This window comes from Urocitellus parryii, chromosome 5, assembly GCF_045843805.1.
Source record: "Urocitellus parryii isolate mUroPar1 chromosome 5, mUroPar1.hap1, whole genome shotgun sequence".
In the NCBI taxonomy this organism is placed as follows: domain Eukaryota; kingdom Metazoa; phylum Chordata; class Mammalia; order Rodentia; family Sciuridae; genus Urocitellus; species Urocitellus parryii.
In genome coordinates this window covers 160,752,567-160,777,414 of record NC_135535.1, presented here as the reverse complement: position 1 = coordinate 160,777,414, position 24,848 = coordinate 160,752,567, and the positions used below count along the sequence as shown (strand labels likewise).

At 33.5% G+C, this 24,848-nt stretch overlaps 1 protein-coding gene across 8 annotated transcripts in view; it reads left to right on the top strand.

Annotated features, from left to right (window-relative positions):
* The window catches only part of Ppp3cb (protein phosphatase 3 catalytic subunit beta), a 53,434-nt gene that overhangs the window by 13,486 nt on the left and 15,100 nt on the right, over positions 1 to 24,848 (top strand). For all 8 annotated transcript variants that reach the window (XM_026390181.2, XM_026390180.2, XM_026390179.2 and 5 more), the window contains exons 2-10: positions 1,656 to 1,856; positions 2,542 to 2,666; positions 5,499 to 5,610; positions 8,942 to 9,087; positions 9,370 to 9,509; positions 9,617 to 9,694; positions 9,800 to 9,894; positions 12,589 to 12,714; positions 22,782 to 22,859. In XM_026390181.2, the coding sequence (XP_026245966.1) occupies positions 1,656 to 1,856; positions 2,542 to 2,666; positions 5,499 to 5,610; positions 8,942 to 9,087; positions 9,370 to 9,509; positions 9,617 to 9,694; positions 9,800 to 9,894; positions 12,589 to 12,714; positions 22,782 to 22,859 (1,101 nt within the window). The remainder of the gene's footprint in view (positions 1 to 1,655; positions 1,857 to 2,541; positions 2,667 to 5,498; positions 5,611 to 8,941; positions 9,088 to 9,369; positions 9,510 to 9,616; positions 9,695 to 9,799; positions 9,895 to 12,588; positions 12,715 to 22,781; positions 22,860 to 24,848) is intronic.

Genomic DNA, 24,848 nt, shown 5'->3' with positions numbered 1-24,848 from the left:
TAAATATTAAAATTCTCTCTCTCTCAAAAAAAAAAGAATACTAATTAAAATAAGTTATACTCCATGTGTGTGTAATATGCCAAAATACATTCTACTGTCATGTATATCCAAAAAGAACAAAAAATAAATAATTTACCTGTCAGATTCAGTAAAAAAGGAATCAAATTTAATAGATAAGTAGTGAATATTCCTAGGTATATAATCTCAAAATAGACCTTTCTATTTTCCATTGCATATTACAGTTGGTGATTACTTGTCGAAATCATAAATATATATTGCAGGAATATAAATACCTAATGAATAGTTACACCAAAGAGAACTTTTGGATAAATTTGCAGTGCAGTATTTTATATACTAAAGTATACTGTATCTCATCCAACTTAGATGGAAGTGAAAACGATTTGTATCTGAAAAGTATGTTGGATGACTCAAAAAGTAACTCCAGTGATAAGGAATACATTGATATTGAAGATGTGCATAATGACTTTGAGTGAAAGGGTTTTGTTAAATATAAGTAGGAGAAAAACTATCTGCAAATTACCAAATTTGTTATTATAAGTCTATATATGTGCTATGCTAAATAATTTTAAATTTCATAAGTAAACATTTGACTTTTATATACATCCCTAAAAAATAGACTACATTGTTTTTTATGATCTTATTCGGAACATAGTAGATCACCATATATTTGGGATTTGTTTTTTTTTGGGGGGGGGGTATACCAGTGCTTGAACCCAGGGGTGTTTTACCACTGATCCACATCCCCAACCCTTTTTCTTTTTAGTTTGAGACAGAGTCTTGCTCACTTAGGACTTCGCTAAGTTACTGAGGCTGGTTTTGAACTTGTGATCTTCCTGCCTCAGCTTCTGAGTTGCTGGGATGACAGGTGTGCACCATACTCCTCTCTGGGATTTCTTTCTATTCGGGTATATGTCGTATTAAATTATATTTACTGAACTTGGTTTAAGATGAAGAGCTTATAACTCATTTTGAGAGTTCTGCTGAAAATGTTTTGGCCTAAAGAAAAACCTTAATTGTTTTAAAAGAGTTTTAATTTCGTGAAACAACTCATTCACCTAATCTTTCTCAACAAAGAAAATGTTATTCTGAGCTCGGCATGGTGGTGCACCCTTGTAATCCCGGTGGCAGGGGAGGCCGAGACAGTAGGATCCAGAGTTCAAAGACACACTCAGCAACAGCGAGGCTTTAAGCAACTCGGTGAAACCCTGTCTCTAAATAAAATACCAAATAGGGCTGGGGATGTGGCTCAGTGGTTGAGTGCCCAAATTCAATCCCAAGTGCCAAAAATGAAAAGAAAAGAAAATGTTACTCTGTATAGCTCAATAAAAAGTATGGTTGGCTCTGGATTTAGCTCAGTGGTAAAATGCTTGCTGTCATGCTCTAGGTTCCATCCCCAGTACCATAGGAAAAAAAAATAAATTTGATTACCCTTTTAGGAAAAAAGTCATTAAACACACACACACACACACACACACACACACACACACACACACACTCACTACCCCATAAATGAAGATGAGACAAAACCCCCTGCTTTTCAGTGTTTATTCTTATTTATTTCGGTCCAATTGATTAGCTCTCATGTTAATATATTGTTAGTGACTAATTTTGTATTGATTTAAAAAAAATTTCAGCTGTCCCTTTCCCCCCAACACATCGCTTGACATCTGAAGAAGTATTTGATATGGATGGGATACCCAGGGTTGATGTTCTGAAAAACCACCTAGTAAAAGAAGGTCGGGTAGATGAAGAAATTGCACTTAGAATTATCAATGAGGGTGCTGCCATCCTTCGGAGAGAGAAAACAATGATAGAAGTAGAAGCCCCAATTACAGGTAAATTTATTTATGTTTTAGATATTATTTTTATTATGTCATTATTTATTTGCCTGAATATAAAACTATTTCCTTTTCAGTCAAATCATATACTGAGTTAATATTACATGGACAGTACCTTGAATTTGTGAATTATTTTCTATACTTTTAAAGTTTCTGCTAGATTTCAGTGAATAAACATGATCCTAAATATAAGTACTGAGATTAGTCTAATATGCTTTTGTGAAGGTTTTATCAGTTGTACTGGCCATACTTCAATTTGCTTCAACACTTACTTGCCATTAATCATTAGGGGCAAAAATACTTTGTCGTTTCAGATAACAAAGGTGATAGCTTAAAGGTTAACAAAAATTACTGAGTTAGCATGGAGATTTTACTACCACTATAATAATTTTGTTATCCCATGACTTAAACACATCCTTGGCTTCCTAAAGAGGAGCTTTTATAAATTCAGATGAAAAGTTTGTTACTGATGATAAATTTGTTATTTCTGTTGCATCTTGTTCCAGGTGTTGAACATAGGAACACTTGGTTACACATCATCCCTATATGATTCTTCATAGACCACTTCTTAGACAATTCTTTATAGCATTTACACTATTATATAAAGGAAATTAGAATTTAAGTAATATTTGTTATTTCAGAGGTTTTTTTTTTTTCACATCTAATAATCTTCTTGTTTCAGTGTGTGGTGACATCCATGGCCAATTTTTTGATCTGATGAAACTTTTTGAAGTAGGAGGATCACCTGCTAATACACGATACCTTTTTCTTGGTGATTATGTGGACAGAGGTTATTTTAGTATAGAGGTAATAATCATTTACTATAATTTGCTTTGCTGTTAAGTGTTCACATAGATGACTTCCATTAATCCCTGGCCCAGTAAGTTCCTAAAACTATGTTGGATTCTTTCTAATACCTGTTCATATTCTGAAGTTTATAAGAAAAGCTATTATTTATTTCTCTTCTTTCAGACTATTAAATTAATTTTCTTTATGTTACTTTGTATAATTATAATTGACATTTTTCCCAGGGGAAATAATGAGTAAACTGAGAGGTCTTTATTGCCCTGTTATCTCATGGCTCTAAGAAGCTAATGATGTTTATTTTTGTATCTATTTGTCTCTTTTGCCCCTAAAGACATTAAACTACAGGGGGGAGGGAAACAACAAACTAAATTCTATCTGTTTAAATAAAATATAATAATCTTATTGCTTAAGCTTGTATCACTTATCATGTACCTATTAAGACCCCAGTATAACCAAACAACAATAGACCCAAGTATATCATATGTGGAATCTTTGTGTATTCTGAATATATTATATGGAATCTTTGTATATTCTGAAAGGATTAATTTGTGTTTAAAATTGACCTGTTGATCATCAATTGACAGTACATGATTCTTTGTCTCCTTTTTCTTTTCTAATTATATGAAGTATGGGAAATGTAGAATAATCTGAAATTTTCTAACATATGCACCTCTTCTTGGGACCATATTATAACATTGCTCTGTAACTTGCTTTTTTCATACATCATCCCTACACTATGAATGTCTTTCAAAATCAATAAATATAAATCTATAGCATCATTTTTAATATTTGCATTGTCTTTCATTGAATAAACAAACCATAATGAATTTCTTGTTGTTAGACACTTAAGGTGTTCCCAACATTTTGTGTCATATAAATGATGCCTCGGTGAGCCATTTTATTCATATATCTGTACACACTTCCCCTTCTATTTTTGTAGAACAGTCGCCTAGAAGTAGAATTGCTAGGTCAAAGCTCAGTTGATGCATATTTATTTTGTACATTTAAAATTTTCCAAGAATATTCTAAGCACTTAGCAAATATTGATCAATCCTCACAACATTTTTATGAGGTAAGTACTTTTATTTTATTCATTTTGTAGATGAGGAACCTGGGGCTTAAAGAGGTTAAATAACTTGCCCAAAGTCAGTCATTAGTATAGTTAGTATAGTCAGGCAGTCTGATTCAAAGCTTATACTTTTAATCAGGTCTCCTAATAGATATTGAAGGTTTACCAGATGAATCTCCATGCTAGTTACTGTTGTTTATATCTACTTTTCCAGGGTTTTCAATATATTTTCCTTTCTGAGGTTTACTAAGATTGCCAGTGTGAAAGGGAGTGCTTGACTCTGTCCATCTTGTCTCCCTTAAGAATTTTATTATCCTGAGTTTTTGTTTTTCTTCCCATTCATAATTTCATTATCAGCCCCCTTAACCTTCTCTGAATTACCTTGGTGTTTCGAGAAACTTAGAAAATGGCCCTGACAAAAATTTCGGGGCATTTGGTAAAAACAATACACAATTTTAGGAACTTTAGTTGATAACTAAGCTTGTTGTGCATGTGAATTTTAGTTGGTGACTAAGCTTGTTGTACATGTGTACTGTTTTATAGTTATGATTCATTTAGTATATTTTATTGTTGTAAAAAGAAAATAACTAGAATCAAAATAAACAACATGTTGAACTGGGTGCAGTTGAACATGCCTATGATCCCAGCAAATTGAGAGGCTGAGCAGCCTGGGTAACTTAGTAAGACCCTGTCTCAAGATAAAATTTATAAAGAGTCTAGGAATGTAGCTCAGAGGTAGAACATTACTGAATTCAATTCCCAGTACAAAAAGATGGGGGTGGGGGCAACATATTAAGTAAACACATGCTTAATAAAGTATTTCACTTTGGGTTTTTGTTGTAGTTGTTGTTACTTTTTTTTCTCGTGAATAAAGTTAAGGTCTGAATAGTTACACATTTCAACATGTATTAACCTGTTAAAAATAATTTTTATGTATTATTATAAAAGCTACCTGTTATTTCCATATGAAATAGTCCTTCCTGTTTTTTTAAGCAAGTAAGTAAAATGTTAGTCTCATTCTTATGTTAAATCTAGTTTTAAAGATAGCTACTGCACTGCTTCCTTTTATTATAAAAATTGCATTTTTTTGGATTGGTTTAGATAATAGGTTTGTACCTTACGTGAGGCAACATTCATAATCAACCAAAAAAACATGCATACAAAACAAACATGGCCCTTTCCTTTATTAGGCAGCATAGCATAATGCTTAAGATTAGAGATTTAGAATCCTGTTTCCTTTACTTAGGACTTTTGTGATTTTGGACAAGTTACTTAGCTTGTTGCTTCAGTTTCTTCATTTGTAAAACAGATAATATTACATACTTCATGATGTTGTTTGAGGAATAAATGAGAGGGATTAATTACATTGTAAAATACTCTGTAAATGTTTCCTATTATTTTTGACATTATTATATTAATTTATCTAAGGAAATCATTCTGATAGTTGATTTTCATATCAAACAACTTGTAAATCTAAAGTAATAAGTTTATTTGACTCATTGATACAACAAATATTTATTGCTCTTCTATTTGCTAGGTACTTTTCTAGGAATGGAGAATCAGAAGGAATAAGATAACAAAGTCTATGATCTCATGGAGCTTATATTTTAGTAAAGGACAAAGAAAAATTTAAAAAAAGAATAGTAGATTGTAAGGGTAATACAGTTTTTAAAAAGGGTAATACGATTAAAAGGAACAAAGATTAAATTATTTAGTTAAGCAAAAGTACAAGATAAATTCACTGGAAACATTTTCTTTTGCAGTGTGTCTTATATTTATGGGTTTTGAAGATTCTATACCCAAGTACATTATTTCTTCTGAGAGGCAACCATGAATGCAGACACCTTACTGAATATTTTACCTTTAAGCAGGAATGTGAGTACTTTCAGGAGAAATATTTTCATTTTCTAAGTATTCATTTGGAATGAAGTAGGTAGTAAGATGTGAGTTATAAAGACTTTGCAGTGCAACATATAAGAACAAATTTTGTGCCCACACATTTAAATCTTTGAGTAAGATTGTCAGGTACTTTTTAGTGTTTAATGGTATTTAATTCAGAGGTTTTTGTTTCAACATTTTCTATTAACTTTAATTCTTATAAATGTACTTAGGAATAGTTTGGAGTTTTATATGTATTTTTAAATTTTTTATTTGACACATGATAATTTTTACATTATTTATGGGTTTATATGTAGCTTTCATATTAAGAAAAAATTTCTGGTTATTATTAGATTGCAGATTTTTGTTCCCCAGTCTTGAGAAGTTCCTGTGAAGATTCTTTTTTTTTTTTTCCATATTTTTTTACTGGTGCATTATAGTTGTACCTGTGAAGTTCTTAATAGTTATTATTTATCCTGTCATTATTAACTGTGTGATACAGAACAATACTTGGCCTTTTTTCACTCCTTAGATATAATTTAATGTTTATTAGTATTCATAACTTTATTAATAAAGTTTTAGAGTTAAGTTCTAAAAATAGGAATTCAGTTAATCCTTGGTATCGATGGGAAACTGGTTCTGGGACCCCATAGATACCAAAATCTGGAGATGCTCAAGTCTTATATAAAATGCAATATTATTTACATATAACCTCTGAGCATTTTCCTGTATACTTTAATAATCTCTAGATTACTTATAATTACTAATACAATGTAAATGCTATGCAAATAGTTGCTATACTCTATTGCTTAGGAGTAATGATAAGGAAAAAGGTCTGCATGTTTAGTATAGAGACAGTTAATTTTTTTCTGATTTTTTTTTTCTCTAACATAGGTGTGTATTTTCTTTTATTACTTTAAACTCAGGAGCACTCGATCAGTGAGCCACATCCCCAGCCCTATTTTGTATTTTATTTAGAGACAGGGTCTCATTCACTCAGTTACTTAGCACCTTGCTTTTGCTGAGGCTGGTTTTGAACTTGTGATCCTCCTGCCTCAGCCTCCTGAGCCGCTGGGATTATAGTTGTGTACTACCATGCCTGGCTTTTTCTGAGTATCTTTGACCTGAAGTTGATTGAACTCATGAATGCAAGACCCATGGATACAGAAGACCAAATGTAATTCTTAAATTAAGAATCAAATAAAGGTATTAATAGAGAATTGTGAAAAGAAAAATAGCAGAGGATAATGGCAGAGATGGCATGCTTATACAATTTCAGGAAAGAGGCATATTACCTAAGTGAATTAGATGAAACCTGTGGAAAGCGCATACTTGACATAACAGCGAACAAGTTAAAATTTTTATTGAAACATAGTTCTGGGAAACAGGTCTGTCAGTAAATTAGCAAATTTGGAACCTCTGGTTGGTTGTTGGATATGTATTTTCCTATATTTAAATGTTAAAATACTAACCAAAAATTCTGGGCTAATCCCCCTTTTCTGCCCCTACTCACAGACATTTCCCCAGAAAAAGACACATAGCTAGCCAAAGACCCTTGGGCCTCCCAACACTGAGTCTTTTAGCTGTTGCACCCTCTGGATCAGCTTTGTGTCATCAAGAGGTCATAAATAAATAAGTAAGGGCCTGGGCTGTATATCAGTGGCAGAGCACTTGCCTAGCACATATGAGGCCCTGGGTTCAATCCTTAGTGCCACATAAATATAAACCAAATAAATAAATAGGAAGTGTAATGAAGCCCTTTTTATTCCTCTTAGATAATTAGTAAACCACCACCAAAATCCCACCAAAATAAAATACATAGGAATTTAAAGGTATAATGTAATAAAGACATGTGCTTATGTTTCTAAAAGTAAACAACAGATTTGGTGGAGTTTTATCTATCTTGTGTTTCTATATTGAGTTCCTGCTTCACTGCCCATTTTAAGCCTTCATTTTAGGGAACCCATCAGCTTCTTTAACATAAGTGTATATTTTCTTTTATTATTTTTAATGGATATACTTTCAGTTTTACAGTGATGTAATGGTCTTGCCTGTAATAATGATAGTCACTAACTCTTAGAATAAAATAATGTCAGTATTAAGATTATTTTAGCCTTATTAGGCATAGTGGTGCACACCTGTAATCCCAGTGACTCTGGTGGCTGAAGCAAGAGAATCACAAGTTCAGGCCAGTCTGGGCAACTTAGTGAGAACCTGACTTAAAACTAAATGAAAAGGACTTGGGAAGTATCTCAGTGGTAGAGTGCTTGCCTGACATGCTTAAGTTCCTAGATTTAGTCCCCAGTACCACAAAAAGAACAAAAAACACAGCAACAACAACAAAACCCTATTGAGCCATAAGTACAGTTATAATTTTGCCTTATTTGGCCTATAAAGGTGAAGGGTTGAACTGTTTTTAGAGATTTGACTTATTTATTTTTAGTAATTTTTATGACTCTCTGCTGCATATCCATAATATATTTAAATTGGGGAAATATTTTTCTTCATAAGACTTGATAACATTGCTTATATTTATTGGTTCTTGTAGGGGAAGGGTCTTTCTTTTTAAAAATATATAAACAGTAAAATTCACTCTTTATGGTGTTTATTTCTGTGAGTTTTGACAAATATACAATATTTTCCATCTCTGTAGTCAAGATACAGAAAAGTTTAATCAGGCTATAAATCCTTCTTGCTGCTCCTTTTTTTTTTTTCTTTTTTTTTGGTGCTTAGAATTGAACCCAGGTGCTTAACCACTAAGCCACACCCCCAGCCCTTCTAGTTTTTTTTATTTTGAGGCAGGGTCTCGCTAAGTTGCTTAGGGCCTTGCTAAATTGCTGAGTCTGTCTTTGAACTTGCAATCCTCCAGTCTCTGCCTCCTTAGTGGCTGGGATTACAGGTGTGCGCTACTGTGCCTGGCTCTTGCTGTTTTTTTTTTTTTAAGAGATTTTTTTAATGGGCCCTTATTTTGTTCATTTTATTTATACACAGTGTTGAGAATTGCACCTAGTGCCTCACACATACCAAGCAAGTGCTCTACCACTGAGCCACAACCCCAGCTCCTCTTGCTGCTTTTTTATAGTTACCTCTTCACCTACTCTCAACTCCTGACCACTATTAGTGTGTTTTCTCTCTCCATAGTTTTCTAGTTTGGGTTTTAATTTAGAATATTTACCTTTTATAATTGAAACTGTCCTATCCATATCTCAGTATAAACACAATGTAAGGGAGAAGAGAAAGCAAGAAATAAAAATTTAATATCAGTATCCATCTGTTTTAAAAATGATCTAGTAGTGATGTATATTTCAAATATTTAATTTTTTTCTAGGTAAAATTAAATATTCAGAAAGAGTTTATGAAGCTTGTATGGAAGCTTTTGATAGCCTGCCTCTGGCTGCACTTTTAAATCAACAGTTCCTTTGTGTTCATGGTGGACTTTCACCAGAAATACACACACTGGATGATATTAGAAGAGTGAGTATATATTTTTGGTTCCAAAGTTGATTCCTATTTATTGTTCTTTGTTAAGTAGAGAGTCAGACTTCAAATTTCTCTTCAATGCCAAGATTAGGTAATGGTAAAAACTAGTATACTGATATTTAGGGAAATAATCTTCTAGTCATTCAAAACAATGTAATATGTACTACATTCGAAGTTGATACCACTTTCCTTTGCACATTCTATCCCCAACTTTTGGTGAGTTATTTCCATTCTTTATTTCTTTTCTTCTTCTTCTTTTTTTTTTTTTTTTCACAGTTAGATAGATTCAAAGAGCCACCTGCATTTGGACCAATGTGTGACTTGCTATGGTCTGATCCTTCTGAAGATTTTGGAAATGAAAAATCACAGGAACATTTTAGTCACAATACAGTTCGAGGATGTTCTTATTTTTATAAGTAAGGAAAAATATGCAAGATTAATCACATTTTAGTTCTTTAAAATATCATATGCTTCATATATATACAAACATTCTTTTACTTAATTTACTCTTTTTCCCCTACAGCTATCCAGCAGTGTGTGAATTTTTGCAAAACAATAATTTGTTATCGATTATTAGAGCTCATGAAGCTCAAGATGCAGGGTAAGAATTTTGTTTCCCTGACCCAAATTAACACCTTGAATACAAATCAAACTTAGTAACCATGATTGATGCTTTACGATGCATATTAAGCTATTTGTTTTGCAGCTATAGAATGTACAGAAAAAGTCAAACTACAGGGTTCCCTTCATTAATAACAATTTTTTCGGCACCTAATTACTTAGATGTCTACAATAATAAAGGTAAGATGTTGTTGATAAAAAATTGTTAAGCAACTTAGCATTTTAATATACTTATTTTTAAAAAAATATAATAGAGAAAAAGGGCATTGTTTGAAACCATCAAAATTTCATAAAAAAATAGATATAAGGGAGGGGAGAGAACAAAAAATAAAAATCCAAAATGTGAAACTTCATTATATGTTAACCATTCCACAACTTAGCATTCACAAAAGTTGTTTTTGTAAAAAGTACTCTGAGTTAAGTACATTATACAAAACAAACACAATTTTCTTAAGCTCCCCTTTCTTAAATCTTTCCCCTTATAATCAAGAGAATGTTTTCTTATTTGTATAATACTGATGCTGCTTTGACCATTTTGTTTATTTGTACCATCTACTTATTTAGTTTATTGTGTTGATTGTTTTATATTCACTGATGTAGATTCTTTTCCTTCTTATTTCCCAGTCTTTATCATTGTCCCATGAAGATATGTATTTGAACTTTCTTTGATTAATCCACTTTGATGTCCTTTTAGAAATACATTCGTCTCTATCCTTTCTTTACACTGCTTTTTTCCTTTTATCTGTTTTCCTTATCTTGTGTTCCAGTGATTTCCATTTCTCCTTCGTCCTTCCTAATTTGATCTGTCTGTAATGATTGGATCTCATTTTATTTTGAATATAACTATTATTGACAGATAATGCCAAACGGTCTTAATCTAGTTAAGTATGTGCCAAGGACACTGAAGATGAGATTGGGCTAATGTAGATCAGTTTCAGAGGAGGAAATTAAGAGGCTGGCTCCTATTTTGTCTTGACATGTCTGGAATTCAGTCGACTATTTCATACCTTCAAAGTAAGGCTATAGTAGATGTGCCAGGAGAAAGGAACAGAAGGTTAAAGACTTTAAAAGGTACATTTATAAAGATAATGAAGTCATTGCTAAATATGGGTCCTGGTGTAAGTTCAGAACGAAGCAGAAGATTTTTTTGGATGATGGGAAATGATGGGTAAAAGATTAAAACATTTGCCTGAGATCAAATAGCACACTGGATAATTTAGAATATGCTATAAGAATTTATTCGTGATGAAATGTGGCTTCATTTTCGAAAAGAAGAATATCTAAGTTTTGACTCCATTCTCAAGAACAGAATTGAGCTCTACATTTAACTTTATGCCAATGCTCTAATTCCTCAACTATGACTTCCCATTGTCAGTTTTAGAGCCTAGTTGATTACTCCTTTACTGGTTTTTCTTTTTCAGTTTGACTCAGGAGGTTAAGGAATCAATTTTTTTAGTACTTAAAAGTGAAACTCAAACCACTGACTCTCTTTTCAAAATCAAATGTCTCTTAGTTATTCTGAGTCTGAACATAAGTAGTGTTAACGACTTCAGTGTTTACATAGTATGGGCATGTTTGTAATGTTTCATTTCTACTGATAAGACAATTTTCTAGATTTTTCTCTCCTCTCTATTTAAGTTCTGAAAGTTTGGTATAAAAACTGAAGCTAAGTTTAAATATTATTTCACATGGCAGTTTTACAAGGGAAGCAAACATAATACATGTTAAGTTAGTAAATGCTAACATGTAGCAGGATTATATTTGGTCCTGTATTAGCCAAAATTGCAGATCTTGGAATTTAACAGCTGCATTTCAGTACTTTTCATTAAAGTGAAAAAAAAGCAACTAGATAATTATTATAATATTTGCAAAGCATTTTGTATTTTCATGTAGTTTAATGTGAAATACCTTCTCTAATCTTAAAATAAACTTCTGAAATAGACCAAGTGGACATTTTAGTTTCTTTTTACTTTATTTTTTATTTTTGAGGTACTGGGGATTGATTGAACCCAGGGCTTCACACATGCTAGGCAAGCCCTGTACCACTCATCTACATCCCTAGTCCCCATTTTATAAACAAAACAACCCAGATTACATAATTTATCACATATTGTACAGCTAGTAACATGCTGTAGTTTTGATTAGAATCTAGTGCTTCTAACATCATGTTCCATAAAATAATAAAACCAGTGACTGAAATCTGTGAAGGTTAATTTAAGATATTAATTATCTAAACATATTGAAGTAGATTTCTGAAATTGAGATGAATATATTATCATTGAATTATTTAATTATTTTCCCCTTCTGGTATTTTAATAAATTTTTTTTTCTTAATGAAGTAAAATATTTCTTTGTAATAATTTTACCTGATTTCCTATATTAAACGAAATAAATACATTGGTACATCCATAAATAAAATATTTTACTTATTTGTTTGCTTTGTTACCATTCAGCTACCTTTATCAGGTTGCCTGCAGCTAAAAAGATCCTCTTTAATTCTTTGATTTATTTGAACTTTAAAAACCTAGAAAATTGCTCGTTGTCATTCTATGTTTCTTTTAACAATTGAGTTTTCACAATTTTGGATTTAGTAAAGGTGCATGTTCATTATTGAATTATAAAGTAAAACAAACAGTCTGAAAATAACTAAAAATTTCATTAATAATAACTTAGATATGTTACTCTATATAAAAGTGTGTTAAAAACAAAAAAGTGTGTTGTTATGGAAAATTAGTTCCTCCCTCCACCAGCCCAGATTCTACTCATCCCTCAATCCTACTCCCTCTTAAAAAATATATATTTTTTGTTTTTATGTATTTTTTATTTTTGAGGCTAAAGCTGAATTGTTATGTTGACATTTAACTTATCTTGCAGCTGCTGTGTTAAAGTATGAAAATAATGTGATGAATATTCGGCAGTTCAACTGTTCTCCACATCCTTACTGGTTGCCCAATTTTATGGATGTCTTCACATGGTCTTTACCTTTTGTTGGAGAAAAAGGTATGATTTTTACTTTTTTAAAAAAGGAACTGTTTCATTACCATTACATTTACTCCAGTTTACTATCACTGGCACATACTTGCTAAAAGATACTGAAGTCTGATTTCACTGTGATTACAGTTCTACTTGTGTCTGTGAATGTGGATATAAGAGCCTCAAAGATATTTTAGTTAGCTGTTTACAGCCCCCATGTGAGGGGACTGGAAGAAGACTTATAAATAGCCTGAAGTTGTCCTCAGCTGTTGGATTTTCTTCCTTTTTGTTTTCAGTGTAAATCTTTTATGGAGGAATATCTTTAGATTGGATGGGCCTCTTCTGCATATTTTGACACCATTTTTTGGAATGCCATAGCAATTTATTGGAGAATTTAATAGCCCTTATTTTGGCAATGTTAGTCATCTTACAGTATGCATTGAGAAAAATGATAAAGAGAGATCTCAGTTCTAACCTAATATTTCTTCTCCTATATCAGAAATATGTATAAAATTTTAGTAGTGAGCCTTTCTGATAATTTAAGAGAAATACTTATTAACTAAATAAGCTTTTAAAGAGAAAATAAATGCTATTTATTAAATTTATGTCTTTATTTTCTAGTTCTGTAGAATTCTTAGGATCTTGTTACTCATCACATTTTTCTTTTTCTATTTTATCTATAATTTTTTTCACAGGGCAATGCCTCAGTTTTCATATAAGACAAATGACAGCATGAGAGTACAGACATGATTACAAAACATTTTGTTCTATATCCCCCTCTTTTTTTCACACCTCTTCATGTTACAAAATGTTCCTTTCTGTATGATATGTCACTTCTTCCAAGACAATTTTTCTTTCTAAAATTCAGAATTAATATTTAAACTGTGTGTGTTAAATAGATTTTCTGCAGATTGCCTTTGGTCTTCATTTACTTAGTAAGTCTGATGTTAATTTAATATGGAGATAGAATTACTTGCTTTAGCATTTGAGAAGAGGGGCAATTGAGGGCTTAGGTGCAAGGGATGCATTACACTTAACAACCTTCTATCTTTGGTATATGAGAAATAGTTCAATCATAGCATCATCAAGCTAAAGGGAATTTAAGCATTCATCTTGCTTACTCTCTGGCCTCCAGGCTAGACTGCAACTCAGCTATTTTAATGTAATATGGGGAGGAAAGCTACTGGGGGCCAGAAAGATAAGTAGGAAGAAAAGGGACTTTTGAGAGTATCTATAATTTGATTCCGTGATGCCTCCACTTAAGGAAATGTTTCATTAAATCTAACTTAAAGGTTGATACTGTGAATGTTTAAATAAGGAAAGAAATAAAGGTAATAGGTTTTTCTCAATGTACCTGTGAAAAACTAGGACATCATAGTGTTTTAGAGATCATAAGCAAACTTAATTATGTAGTCCACCTCCTTTTGAGAGATGAGAAAATTTAATTTCTGTGGATCTCCTACAAGTGATATAAATATGGAGAATATTAGACTTCTATTGATGTTCCCACATTTCAATTCTACTAAATCATCTTGGTTCTTCTTTTGCCACTCTAAATCATTTTATCTCATAAGAAATGGAAATATTTAAATCTTTTGACCATTTTTGTTATTTTTATGTGTGGTCTTTTCTAAATTAAAAAAGTGAGGCTGAGGCAGGAGGATCACAAATTCAAAGTCAGCCACAGCAACTTGGTGAGGCCCTCAGCAATCTGTTGAGATCCTGTCTCAAAATAAAAAATAAAAAAGGAGCTGAGTAGCATGTGTGTTGCACTGGGTTTGGTCCTCAGCACCACATAATAAATAAATAAAATAAAGGTATTGTGTCCAACTACAACTAAAATAGATAAATAAAAGTTTTTAAATAGGGGGCACTGAGGTTGTGGCCCAGTGGTTAAGCAGCCTTGGGTTCAACCCCTGGTATGGGCAAGGGGGGAAAAAAAAAGAGCTTAGATTTTAATATTGTACACATGGAATCCTAGCCACTTTCTAGAGCATTAATAGAATTTTCTCAAACTCTTCAGATTTAACTTTTTTTTTTTTTTTTTAGGGGTCAGGGATACAGGGATTGAACTTAGGGGCACTCAACCACTGAGCCACATCCCCAGCCCTATTTTGTATTTTATTTAGAGACAGGGTCTCACTGAGTTGCTTAGTGCATGCTTTTGCTGAGGCTGGCTTTGAACTCAAGATCCTCCTGTTTCAGCCTTTCGAGCCACTAGGATTACAGGTGTGCGCCATCTCGCCTGGCTTCAGATTTAACATTTTAATACATGATAGCTGTTTGTTTAGCCTAACTACTTTTTTTTTAATTGGTGCATTACAGTTGTACATATGATGGGGTTTGTTATGTATTCATGCATACATACAATTTAACAATATAATTTGGCCAATGCAATCCCTAGTACTTCCCCCCTCCCTCCTTTACTCCCACCCTCTCATCTCTTTCTTTCACTGATCTCCCTTTGATTTTCATGAGATCCCTCCCCATCTTTTTTTTTCTGCATATGATAGAAAACTGTAACCCTGACCACCTAAGTTTTAGCCTAAGTACTTCTTGTTTCTAAATAAATACAAGTGACATTTCATGTGTACTACATACAAAAAGCCAGTTTCACTCTGGTCTAGACCCTGGGAAACAACTATCCCAAGCTAGAGACTTCCTGAGAGGATGGTTTAAAGTGTACGGGATATATTATACTTAACAACCTGTTTTTTTTTTGGGGGGGGGGATTGGTATATGAGAAGTAGTTCAATCATAGCATCATAGATAAAAGCAGAGTTTCTTTAACCTTTTTTGGAGGATAAGAACCCCTTTTTAATTTCATTTTTTCCCATATTTTTGTTGGTGTATCAAAACCTTAAACTGGAAAACTCTGAGCATATATGGCCAATCTTATGTCATTTATATTCCTATCCACTACTCTCCTCCCTATATATCCAAATTATTTTGAAGAAAATCACAGCTAGTATTTTTTTGAATTTATATGTACTTCAAAATATTTCTTTAAAATGATTCATTTTCTAAAAGTAACTATACCAAAAAAAATGTCAGTTTCTTAATATAGAATTCTTTCTTTCTTTTTCTTTTTTTTTTTTTTTTTTGGCAGTGCTAAAGATCAAACTCAGGGCTTCATGCACATTAAACAAGCACTCTAGCACTGAGCTCCATATCCAGCCCACAGAACCCTTTTGAGAAAGGGAATATTCAGTAGAAACATATGTCATACTATACAGAACATTTTTAGTATAGTCATACATCTGAAATGAATTGGTAATCTGTTTTAGGCTTACTGGCCCTATTGAAAACCTCTGTTTTAGGGAATCCAGAATGGTGTGCTCTTCCAGAAACTATCATACATGTAGACTTACTCATTTAATTTTTTTTTTTTTAACTGGGGATTGAACCCAGGGGCTCTTTACCACTGAGCTATATCCTGTCCTTTTCTATTTTTTTTATTTTGAGACAGGATTTCACTAACTTTCTGAGGCTGGCCTCGAATCTGTGGCTCTCTTGCCTCAGCCTCCTGAGGTGCTGAGATAGCAGGCATGTGCCACCATATTGGCTATTGAATACATTTTTTAAAGCGTCTCTTTTATTCAGAGTACTAAGATATAAAGAGACAAGTAGGGCAGGGGTATAGCTTAGTTGATGGAGTGTTTGCCTCCCATATACAAGGTCCTGGGTTCAATCCCCAGCACCACAAATTAAAAAAAAAAAAACAAGTAATATTTGCAGATTAATAGAAGACTTGAGATACATAAATAATGATGATAAGATGTAATATGGCTGGAGAGTACTAGATAAAGTTTGAAAAAAATTGTCACCAATTGCATCATGAGGATCTTGATCACCACACAAAGAAATTAGAACTTTAATAAATTATTACAAGTCACTGAAACAATTATGACTTTGGTAGACATTTAGAAAAAAAATCCTGAGCTGGGAATTTAGTTCAGTGCAAATTTAGTTCAGGTAGAGAGCTTGACTAGAATGTGCAGGGCCCTGAGTTCTATCAGCACTAGCAAAAAAGGAGAAAAATTGTGGTGGTGAATGAATTGGATGGAAGAACTAGAGACTGGGAAACCTATTATGAAGCTACATCAAAAGTTAAGTAGAACTAGGCATGGTGGCGTAAGCCTGTAATCCCAGTGGCTCCAGAGACTGAGGCAGGAGGATTGCGAGTTCAAAGCCAGCCTCAGCAATGTCGAGACACCAAGCAACTCAGTGAGATCCTGTCTCTAAATAAAATACAAAATAGGTCTGAGTTCAATCCCTGGTGCCCAACTAGAGACTTAATGAAGCTGTGGTAGCATTAGGAGTAGAGAATGTGGAGAACCAAAAGAACTGTGGAAGTAGAAGCAATGAAAAGAGATTACATGTTTAAGGAGTAGAAATGGTTGAAGATGACTTGGATATTTTGAATCTGGCAAAGATAATACCATTAACAAACGCTAGTGAGAAAATTCTTCTCTTAGCAACTTTCCACTCTAGTTACTGCTTTTCTTCCTCTTCATTGGGATCTCTTGGCCTTTGTCATTTTCTTTCTTTCTTTTTTTTCTTGATTCTAGGTATTGAACCCAGGGGTACTTTACTACTGAGCTATATCCCTAGTTCTTTTGAATTTTTTGAGATAGGGTCTCACTAAGTTGCTTAGGGCCTTACTAAGTTGCTGAGGCTGGGCTTGAATTTGCATTCCTCCTGCATCAGGCTCATGAGTCACTGGGCTTACATGACTATGTTATTTTCTTAATAGTTGGATCTCTTTTTTACTTTCTTCCTTCCTAACATAATGTCAAACTCCTTTCTCTCCTTTGTCTAATTCATTTGTCCAATCAACTTTGGCTCTATTTAAGTACAGCCATCCATTTCTTCATTATTATAGCCCAGGTATAGAGCACTATTGGAGATATTCATACAGCCTTACAAATTGGTGCCACCCCTTGATTTCTTTTTTGGGGAGGGGCTGGGGGGAAGGTACTGGGGATTGAACTCAGGGGCACTTGGCCACTGAGCCACATCTACAGCCCTATTTGGTATTTTATTTAGAGACAGGGTCTCACTCAGTTGCTTAGGGCCTTGTTCTTGCTGAGGCTGGCTTTGAACTTATAATCCTCCTGCTTCAGCCTCCCAAGCCACTGAGATTACAGGTGTGCTCTTCTTTGTCCAACCCATCCCTTGATATCTAACATTACCTGAGCTCTCAGTAGTATCCAAACATTCTTTAGGTTTATAGTATGCTTCTTCCATTTTCCTTAGGATAGAGCCTAAATTTTCATCCTTTCTCTTCTTAAATACTTCTTCCAGCTATTTCTTCACTCAATGAACATACTTGTCAGTAACAGCCACTTTCTCTCTTTATTGTTTCCTACTTTATTAGAATACTTTTCTTGAATTCTTGTTGAGAAGGTAACCCTTCTATCCAAAGGCTTGCCCTTCTAACTTGTCCTTAGATTCTCTTACCTCTCAGCTCCTCCTGCCCCAGGAAATTTGATTTATCATTCACATTCTCTGCTCTTCAGACTCTCTCTCTTTTTTGTGGGGGGAGTGGTGGGGGGACGGGCGGGTAGCCAGGAATTGAAATTAGGTGTGTTTTACCACTGAGTCATATCCCCAGCCCTTCTTATTTTTTATCTTGAGACAGGGTCTCACTAAGTTGCTTAGGGCCTCGCTAAGTTGTTTAGGCTGGCTTTGAACTTCAGATCCTCGTGCCTTAACCTCCTGAGTTGCTGGGATCACAGATGTGTGCCACCACACCTGACTTCCTCAGATCTCTTGACTAGCTCTTTTATGAATTATTCAGATCTATCTGATTTTAAAATAAAAAATAAATAACATTTCTCTCATTTGACCTTTTTCTCAAGCTACTACTTGGCTATGACTTTCTGACCATTCTTTCCCAATCAGGATTCTAGATGATAAATATTATTTACTTAAAATATACTATTTTAGTATTCATAAATGTTTCTATATAATTTTCAAAATGTACATTAACTTGTTACACAGATTCTTTGACTTGAAGTTTCTTCAGCCTTATTTCCTCCCTTTCTGTTGCATATTCTTATGTTCCAGCTATAACACAGAATGGATAGTTTCTTTAAAAATCAGCTATGTCTTTTAAGTTTTATGCTTTCATCCTTTTTCTTTATTTTTCATAACAGTCTTATTGAAATATATATCATATATCATATGATGGATCTATTTAAATTGTATAATTAAATGGTTTTTAGTATATTCTGTAGACTTTTTTTGCAATCATTACCACAGTCAAGTTTGGAACATTTTTTTCATCATCCCCCCCCCCTTTTTTTTTTAAAGAGAGAGAGAGAGAGAGAGAATTTATTTAGTTTTTGGCGGACACAACATCTTTGTTTGTATGTATGTGGTGCTGAGGATCGAACCCAGGCCGCACACATGCCAGGCGAGCGAGCTACCGCTTGAGCCACATCCCCAGCCCCCTTCATCATCCCCTTAAAGAAATTCTATCCATGCCTGTTAGCATTTATTTCCCCACAACCCCTCCTTGCCATTAGGCAGCGACTAATGTACTGTCTCCATAGATTTGCCTGTTCCAGACACCTCATATAAATGGAAATACAACATGTGGTTTTTGTGTGGTTTCTTTCCATAAAATTTTTAGGTTATCCATGTTGTAGTATGAACCAGTTCTTCATTCCTTTTTATGACTAAATAATATTCTATTATATGGATATACCCCATTTTGTTTATCAAATCATCAGTTTTTGACTTACTTTCTACTTTGACTATTATGAATAATGCTGAGAAGAACATTCATGTCCAAATTTTTGTGTAGACTTTATTTTTTATTTTTCTTGGGTGTCGTCTTGGGAGTGAAATTGCTGTGGCTTATGGTAACTCTTTGATATGATTAACCTTTTGAAGGTCTGCCAAACTGTTTTCCAAAGCATCTGTATCATTTTACAGCCTTACCTGCAGTGTGTAATGATTCTAGTTTGTCCATGTCATTGCCAATACTTGTTATTGTTTGTCCTTTTTATTGTTGCTATCATAGTAAATATAAAGTGGTTTACTTTATTTATGTTTAGTTATAGATGGACACAATACCTTTATTTTATTTTATTTTAAAAATATTTATATTTTAGCTGTAGTTGGACTTAATACCTTTATTTTATTCATTCATTTTTTTTCACAATACCTTTACTTTATTTATTTTTATGTGGTGCTGAGAATTGAATCCAGGACCCTGCATGAGCTAGGCAAGTGCTCTACTGCTGAGCCACAACCCCAGCCCTCATTCATTCATTTTTATGTGGTGCTGAGAATTGAACCCAAGGCCCCTCACGTGCTAGGTGAGCGCTCTACCGCTGAGCCACAACCCCAGTCCTTTTATTTTATTTTATTTTATTTATTTTTATGTGGTGGTGAGGATCTAACCCAGTGCCTCACACCCACTAGGCAAGCACTTTACCACTGAGCCACAACTCCAGCCCCTATAAAGTACTTTTGAATTGTATTTCCCCAGTGAATAATGATATTGAACATCTTTTCATGGGCTGTTGGCCATTTATATATCTTTACATTAATGTATTTTCAAATCCTTTGTTTATTTATAATTAGGTGTGTCTTCTTTTTTTTTTTAACTGTAGATCTCTTTTTTTTTTATGTATTCTAGAAGCAAATCTCTTATTAGATAAATGGTTTGCAAATATTTTCTCCCATTCTGTGGGTTGGCTTTTCGTTTTCTTAACAGTGTCCTTTGAAACACAAGACTTCTTGTTTTGTTTTATTTTTGAGACAGGATCTTACTATATTGCCCAGGCTGGCCCTAAACTCCTGAGCTCAAGTGATCCTCCTGCTTTAACCTCCTGAGTAGCTGCAGTTATAAGCTGGTGCTACCATGCCCAGCAACATTTTGATAAGTACTATTATCTATTTTGTGTTTTGTTGTTTATGCTTTTGGTGTCATATTGAAGAAACCATTGCCTAATCCAAGCTCATAGAGATAACCCCTCTGTTTTTTACTGAGTTTTATTTTGTTACTAAGAGTTTTATAGTTTTAGCTGTTATGTATGGGTCTTTGTTCCATTTTGAGTTAATTTTTATAAGTATCGTGATACTTTGTTCTTTTTCAGTGGATTTGTCATTTACCAGAAGTCTTTCCTTTTCCAGAAGATCTTTGATATCTTTGAATACTTACAGAATAGTTTTTATCACTCACTTTTGTTTGATATGTTGGTCTCTCTCGGTAGTTGATAAGCTTTTTATGGTTAAAGACTGCCTTTCATATCTGAATCCCAGAGCCTTATCATACTTACCCAGCATTGGTTGTGCTTTTAATACATTTATAGAAGGAAAAGTAGGTTTGTAGCAGTGATACTGAATTTTATTCTGGGTATATTCATTTCAGAATATCCACTGGCTAATAGTCAATAGGTATTTTTATTTATTAATTGAAACTTGAAACAATTCTTTTTTTTTCTTTTTTCTTTTTTTTTTTTTTTTTTGTGTGTGTGTGTGTGTGTTGCTGGGGATTGAACCCAGGGCCCTGTGCATGCGAGGCAAGCAGTGTATCAATTGAGCTATATCCCCAGTCCATATCTTTCTTATTTTATGGACTCATTTGTTAGATATTTATTGGGTGCCTATTTTGTGCCAGACATTGTGTTAGGCTCTGGAAACCAAACCTAAGTGGAGAACAAAACAATGTCCTGCACTCATGGGACTTTCAATTTAGTAGGGAAAGCAAACAATATACAAATGGTTTAAGACAGTTTGGCAATAAACTATCAAGGAAATCCAGAACCTGAAGAAGAGATCAAGACTGGAAATAAAGATTTTGGAATTAGCTGGGCATGGTGGTGCATACCTTTAATCCCACCTACTTGGGAGGCTGAGGTAGGAGATCCCAAGTTTGAGATCAGCCTCAGCAAAATAACAGTACCCTATCTCAAAATAAAAAATAAAAGGTAGAGGGGTAATAGCTCAGTGGTAAAGTACTCCTGGGTTTAATCCCCAGTATCACAGTAGTGGTGGGGGTGGGAGAGATTCTGTAATCATCTGCAAGAAGATGATATTTAAACTATAATTTAGTAATGGATGGAATTGTTAAGAAATGGGACTTATAAAAAGAATAAGACTGCAGAGAGGATCTTGAAGACATACAAATTTTGTTTGAAAACATGGTCTCACAAGTAGGAAAACCAGAAGAGTAGATTCCTGGTAACCAAAAAAAGAGAGAAGGGAAATTTAATATAATCAAGGAGAGGAATAAGCCTATGAAAGAGCCATGGATTCAGATTGTCACATGGTCATTAGTAATCTTAGAAATAAATTTGCTGTGGCTGTTCATTCTTATATATATAGTTGGACACAATACTTTATTTATTTATTTATTTTTAATATGGTGCTGAGGATCGAACCCAACACCTCACATGTGCTAGGCTAGTGCTCTACCACTGAGCCACAACCCCAGCCCCTGTGGCTGGTTTTTGAAAGATTGAATCCTGGGACATTTTTGAAACAGGAGATCTGTGCTGTGATTATTTTCTTACTCTTTAATGCCATATCCACGAATGAAGACTTGAAATGTGTACATTCATCTGTTATTTCTGTGTTCTCATCTCTTTGGGGTTTGATTTTTTTTTTTTCCTGAGGGACTTGAAAATTTATTCCATAAAAGAATTGCTTTCTCTCAGACTTCTTATTCCTGCTTTCATTTTGAAAGCCTTTACAAACTTAATTTCATTATTCCTGCTATCAGAATGTATCTTCTTGGGCTGGGGATGTGGCTCAAGTGGTAGCGCGCTCACCTGGCATGTGTGCGGCCCGGGTTCGATTCTCAGCACCACATACCAACAGAGATGTTGTGTCTGCCGAGAACTAAAAAATAAATATTAAAAATTCTCTCTCTCTCTCTCTCTCCCTCCTCTCTCACTCTCTCTTTAAAAAAAAAATCTTCAGAACTATGTACTCAAAAAAATATTTAAAAAAAAAAAAAAGAATGTGTCTTCTTGAGTTAAACATTATTTGGCCTTTTGTATGAATCCTTGCTGTGCATTTGTAGACAGTTGTTATGGGCAACTAACATGTAACTTTTTTTCTTTTTTGAATAGTGACAGAAATGTTGGTAAATGTTCTGAGTATTTGCTCTGATGATGAATTAATGACTGAAGGTGAAGACCAGTTTGATGGTATGATTACTTATCTTACTATTTTTTATTTGAAATGGTATCTCTTAACTGTTCAGCCTCAATATATACTTTATTGCAAAAGAAAAATGTTTTCAGATGGCTATCCTGTTTGATAAGTGACAAGTCACTTTCAGATAATGTTTAATATTTTTAAATAATTATAAGTATTTTTAAATAGTGATATGAAGAAAAAGGTGAATTTTAGAAAAGGGAAAATTTGAAAGATAGAACAGAAGAAAAGGAAAATTGAAAAATATTAGTGGGATGTGGTTCTTCATGAATATGAACACTGCTTTTTGAAGTCAGGATTTAGTGTAGTAGTATTCTTAGTAAATTAGAAACATGCATGAACTCCCAGTATTGCTTTCACTTCTTCTTTGCAGACACCAGATTAAGCTATTCTCAATTTAGTGTGGTTATGTTCTAAAGGACCATTTGTTAGTTTACTAGAAATTATGAAATGATTTTTTTCCATAGAAACAAGGTTATATATGGTTGCTAATTCTATATAAGCCAATAAGTCTATGTACCCAATGCATATTTATAATATAAGTGAATACCATAGGGAAAAAAATTCCTTTTTCCTGTATTGTTTTATTGGTGCATTATAGTTGCTTTAGTTTTGACATTTTGAAATTTTTATTTAAGACTTTAACTGAGTAAATAAATAGGTAAATAAATTATAATGTGTTTGTTTTTACTGTTTTTTATAGTTGTCAGTATTTAAATATTTTCATGTGTTAAATATGGTCTACATATTGGTAAGATTTAAGAGCTGCATCTCCCTTTCTTCTTACCTCCTTCTCTTCTTTCCTTCCTTCTTTCTTTTCTTCTCTTTCCCTTCCCCTTTGCTTTTCCCTTTGCCTTTGCCTTTACCTTTTTTGGGACTTGATATGTTGCCTAAGCTGGCTTCAAACTCCTGGGCTCAACCTATCCTGCCTTAGCCTCCCTAATAGCTGGGACTACAGGTGCATGCCATCACTCCCAGCAATGCCTATATATTTCTGTTTATTAATATGGCATAATTTTCTTCATTAATCTCATATTTGGCAATTGTGCTGTCCTAAATTATCTTTATTATGAATTGTAGTGCAACAATGTATTTGTACAATAGCTTTTATTTTGCTACTTGGAAAAATTTCATGATGGAAATTATAGACTTAAAGAATATGAATATTAGCCTCACTATTTTATGTGTTAACAACCACATTGCTTTACAGAAGAATTGTGAACAATATGAATTACTTCTAGCAGTGAATCCCTGCACCTATGTCTCCATAGGTCCCACCTCTTCGAATTTTGGTCATTTTTTCTTATTTTGCTTGATGGCTGTCTAGTAGGAAATTAGAGTTGGATAAATTTACATTTCTTTGATTTTTAATGGTGCTATTTTTCTAGCTGTGTAAACTATTCACCTTAATTGATCACTTATTGAACAAAATCTGAGTAAAAACTATGCAATTTTTTTTCTAACCACAACAAGTGTTTTATTTGTTTGTTTGCTTTTTTTTGTTGTTGTGCTAGAGATTGAACTTAGGGCCTCTGGCATGCTAAGCAGATACTCTACCACAATGCTATATTCCCATCCACAAGAGTGATTCTTACACACTTGTAAACCCATTTGTTGAAATTGCTGAGTGACTGTATAGAAATGTTACTGCTATCTCTTGGTGGCAGGCAGAAAGATATGCTTTTACTCTTATATATTTATATCAGTTATTTTTTGGTTTGGATAATAAGCTTAGTAGTAATATTTTATGCTTTTTATTTTCTTTTGATGTTTGTGTAGAAGTTTTTTAGCTTAACGTATTTTGTCAAATGCTTTTTATTAAAAATTTTAAATGATTTTAAGTAGATATTTCTTTTTCCTGTTCTGATATCACTGTTGTAAGTTCCAGGCTCATACTATAGGTCCTTACAATGCGTGTGTGGCTTCAGGCAAGTCACTTAACCTCTGTTTCCCTTCTCTTCAAAGTGAGGATAATACCT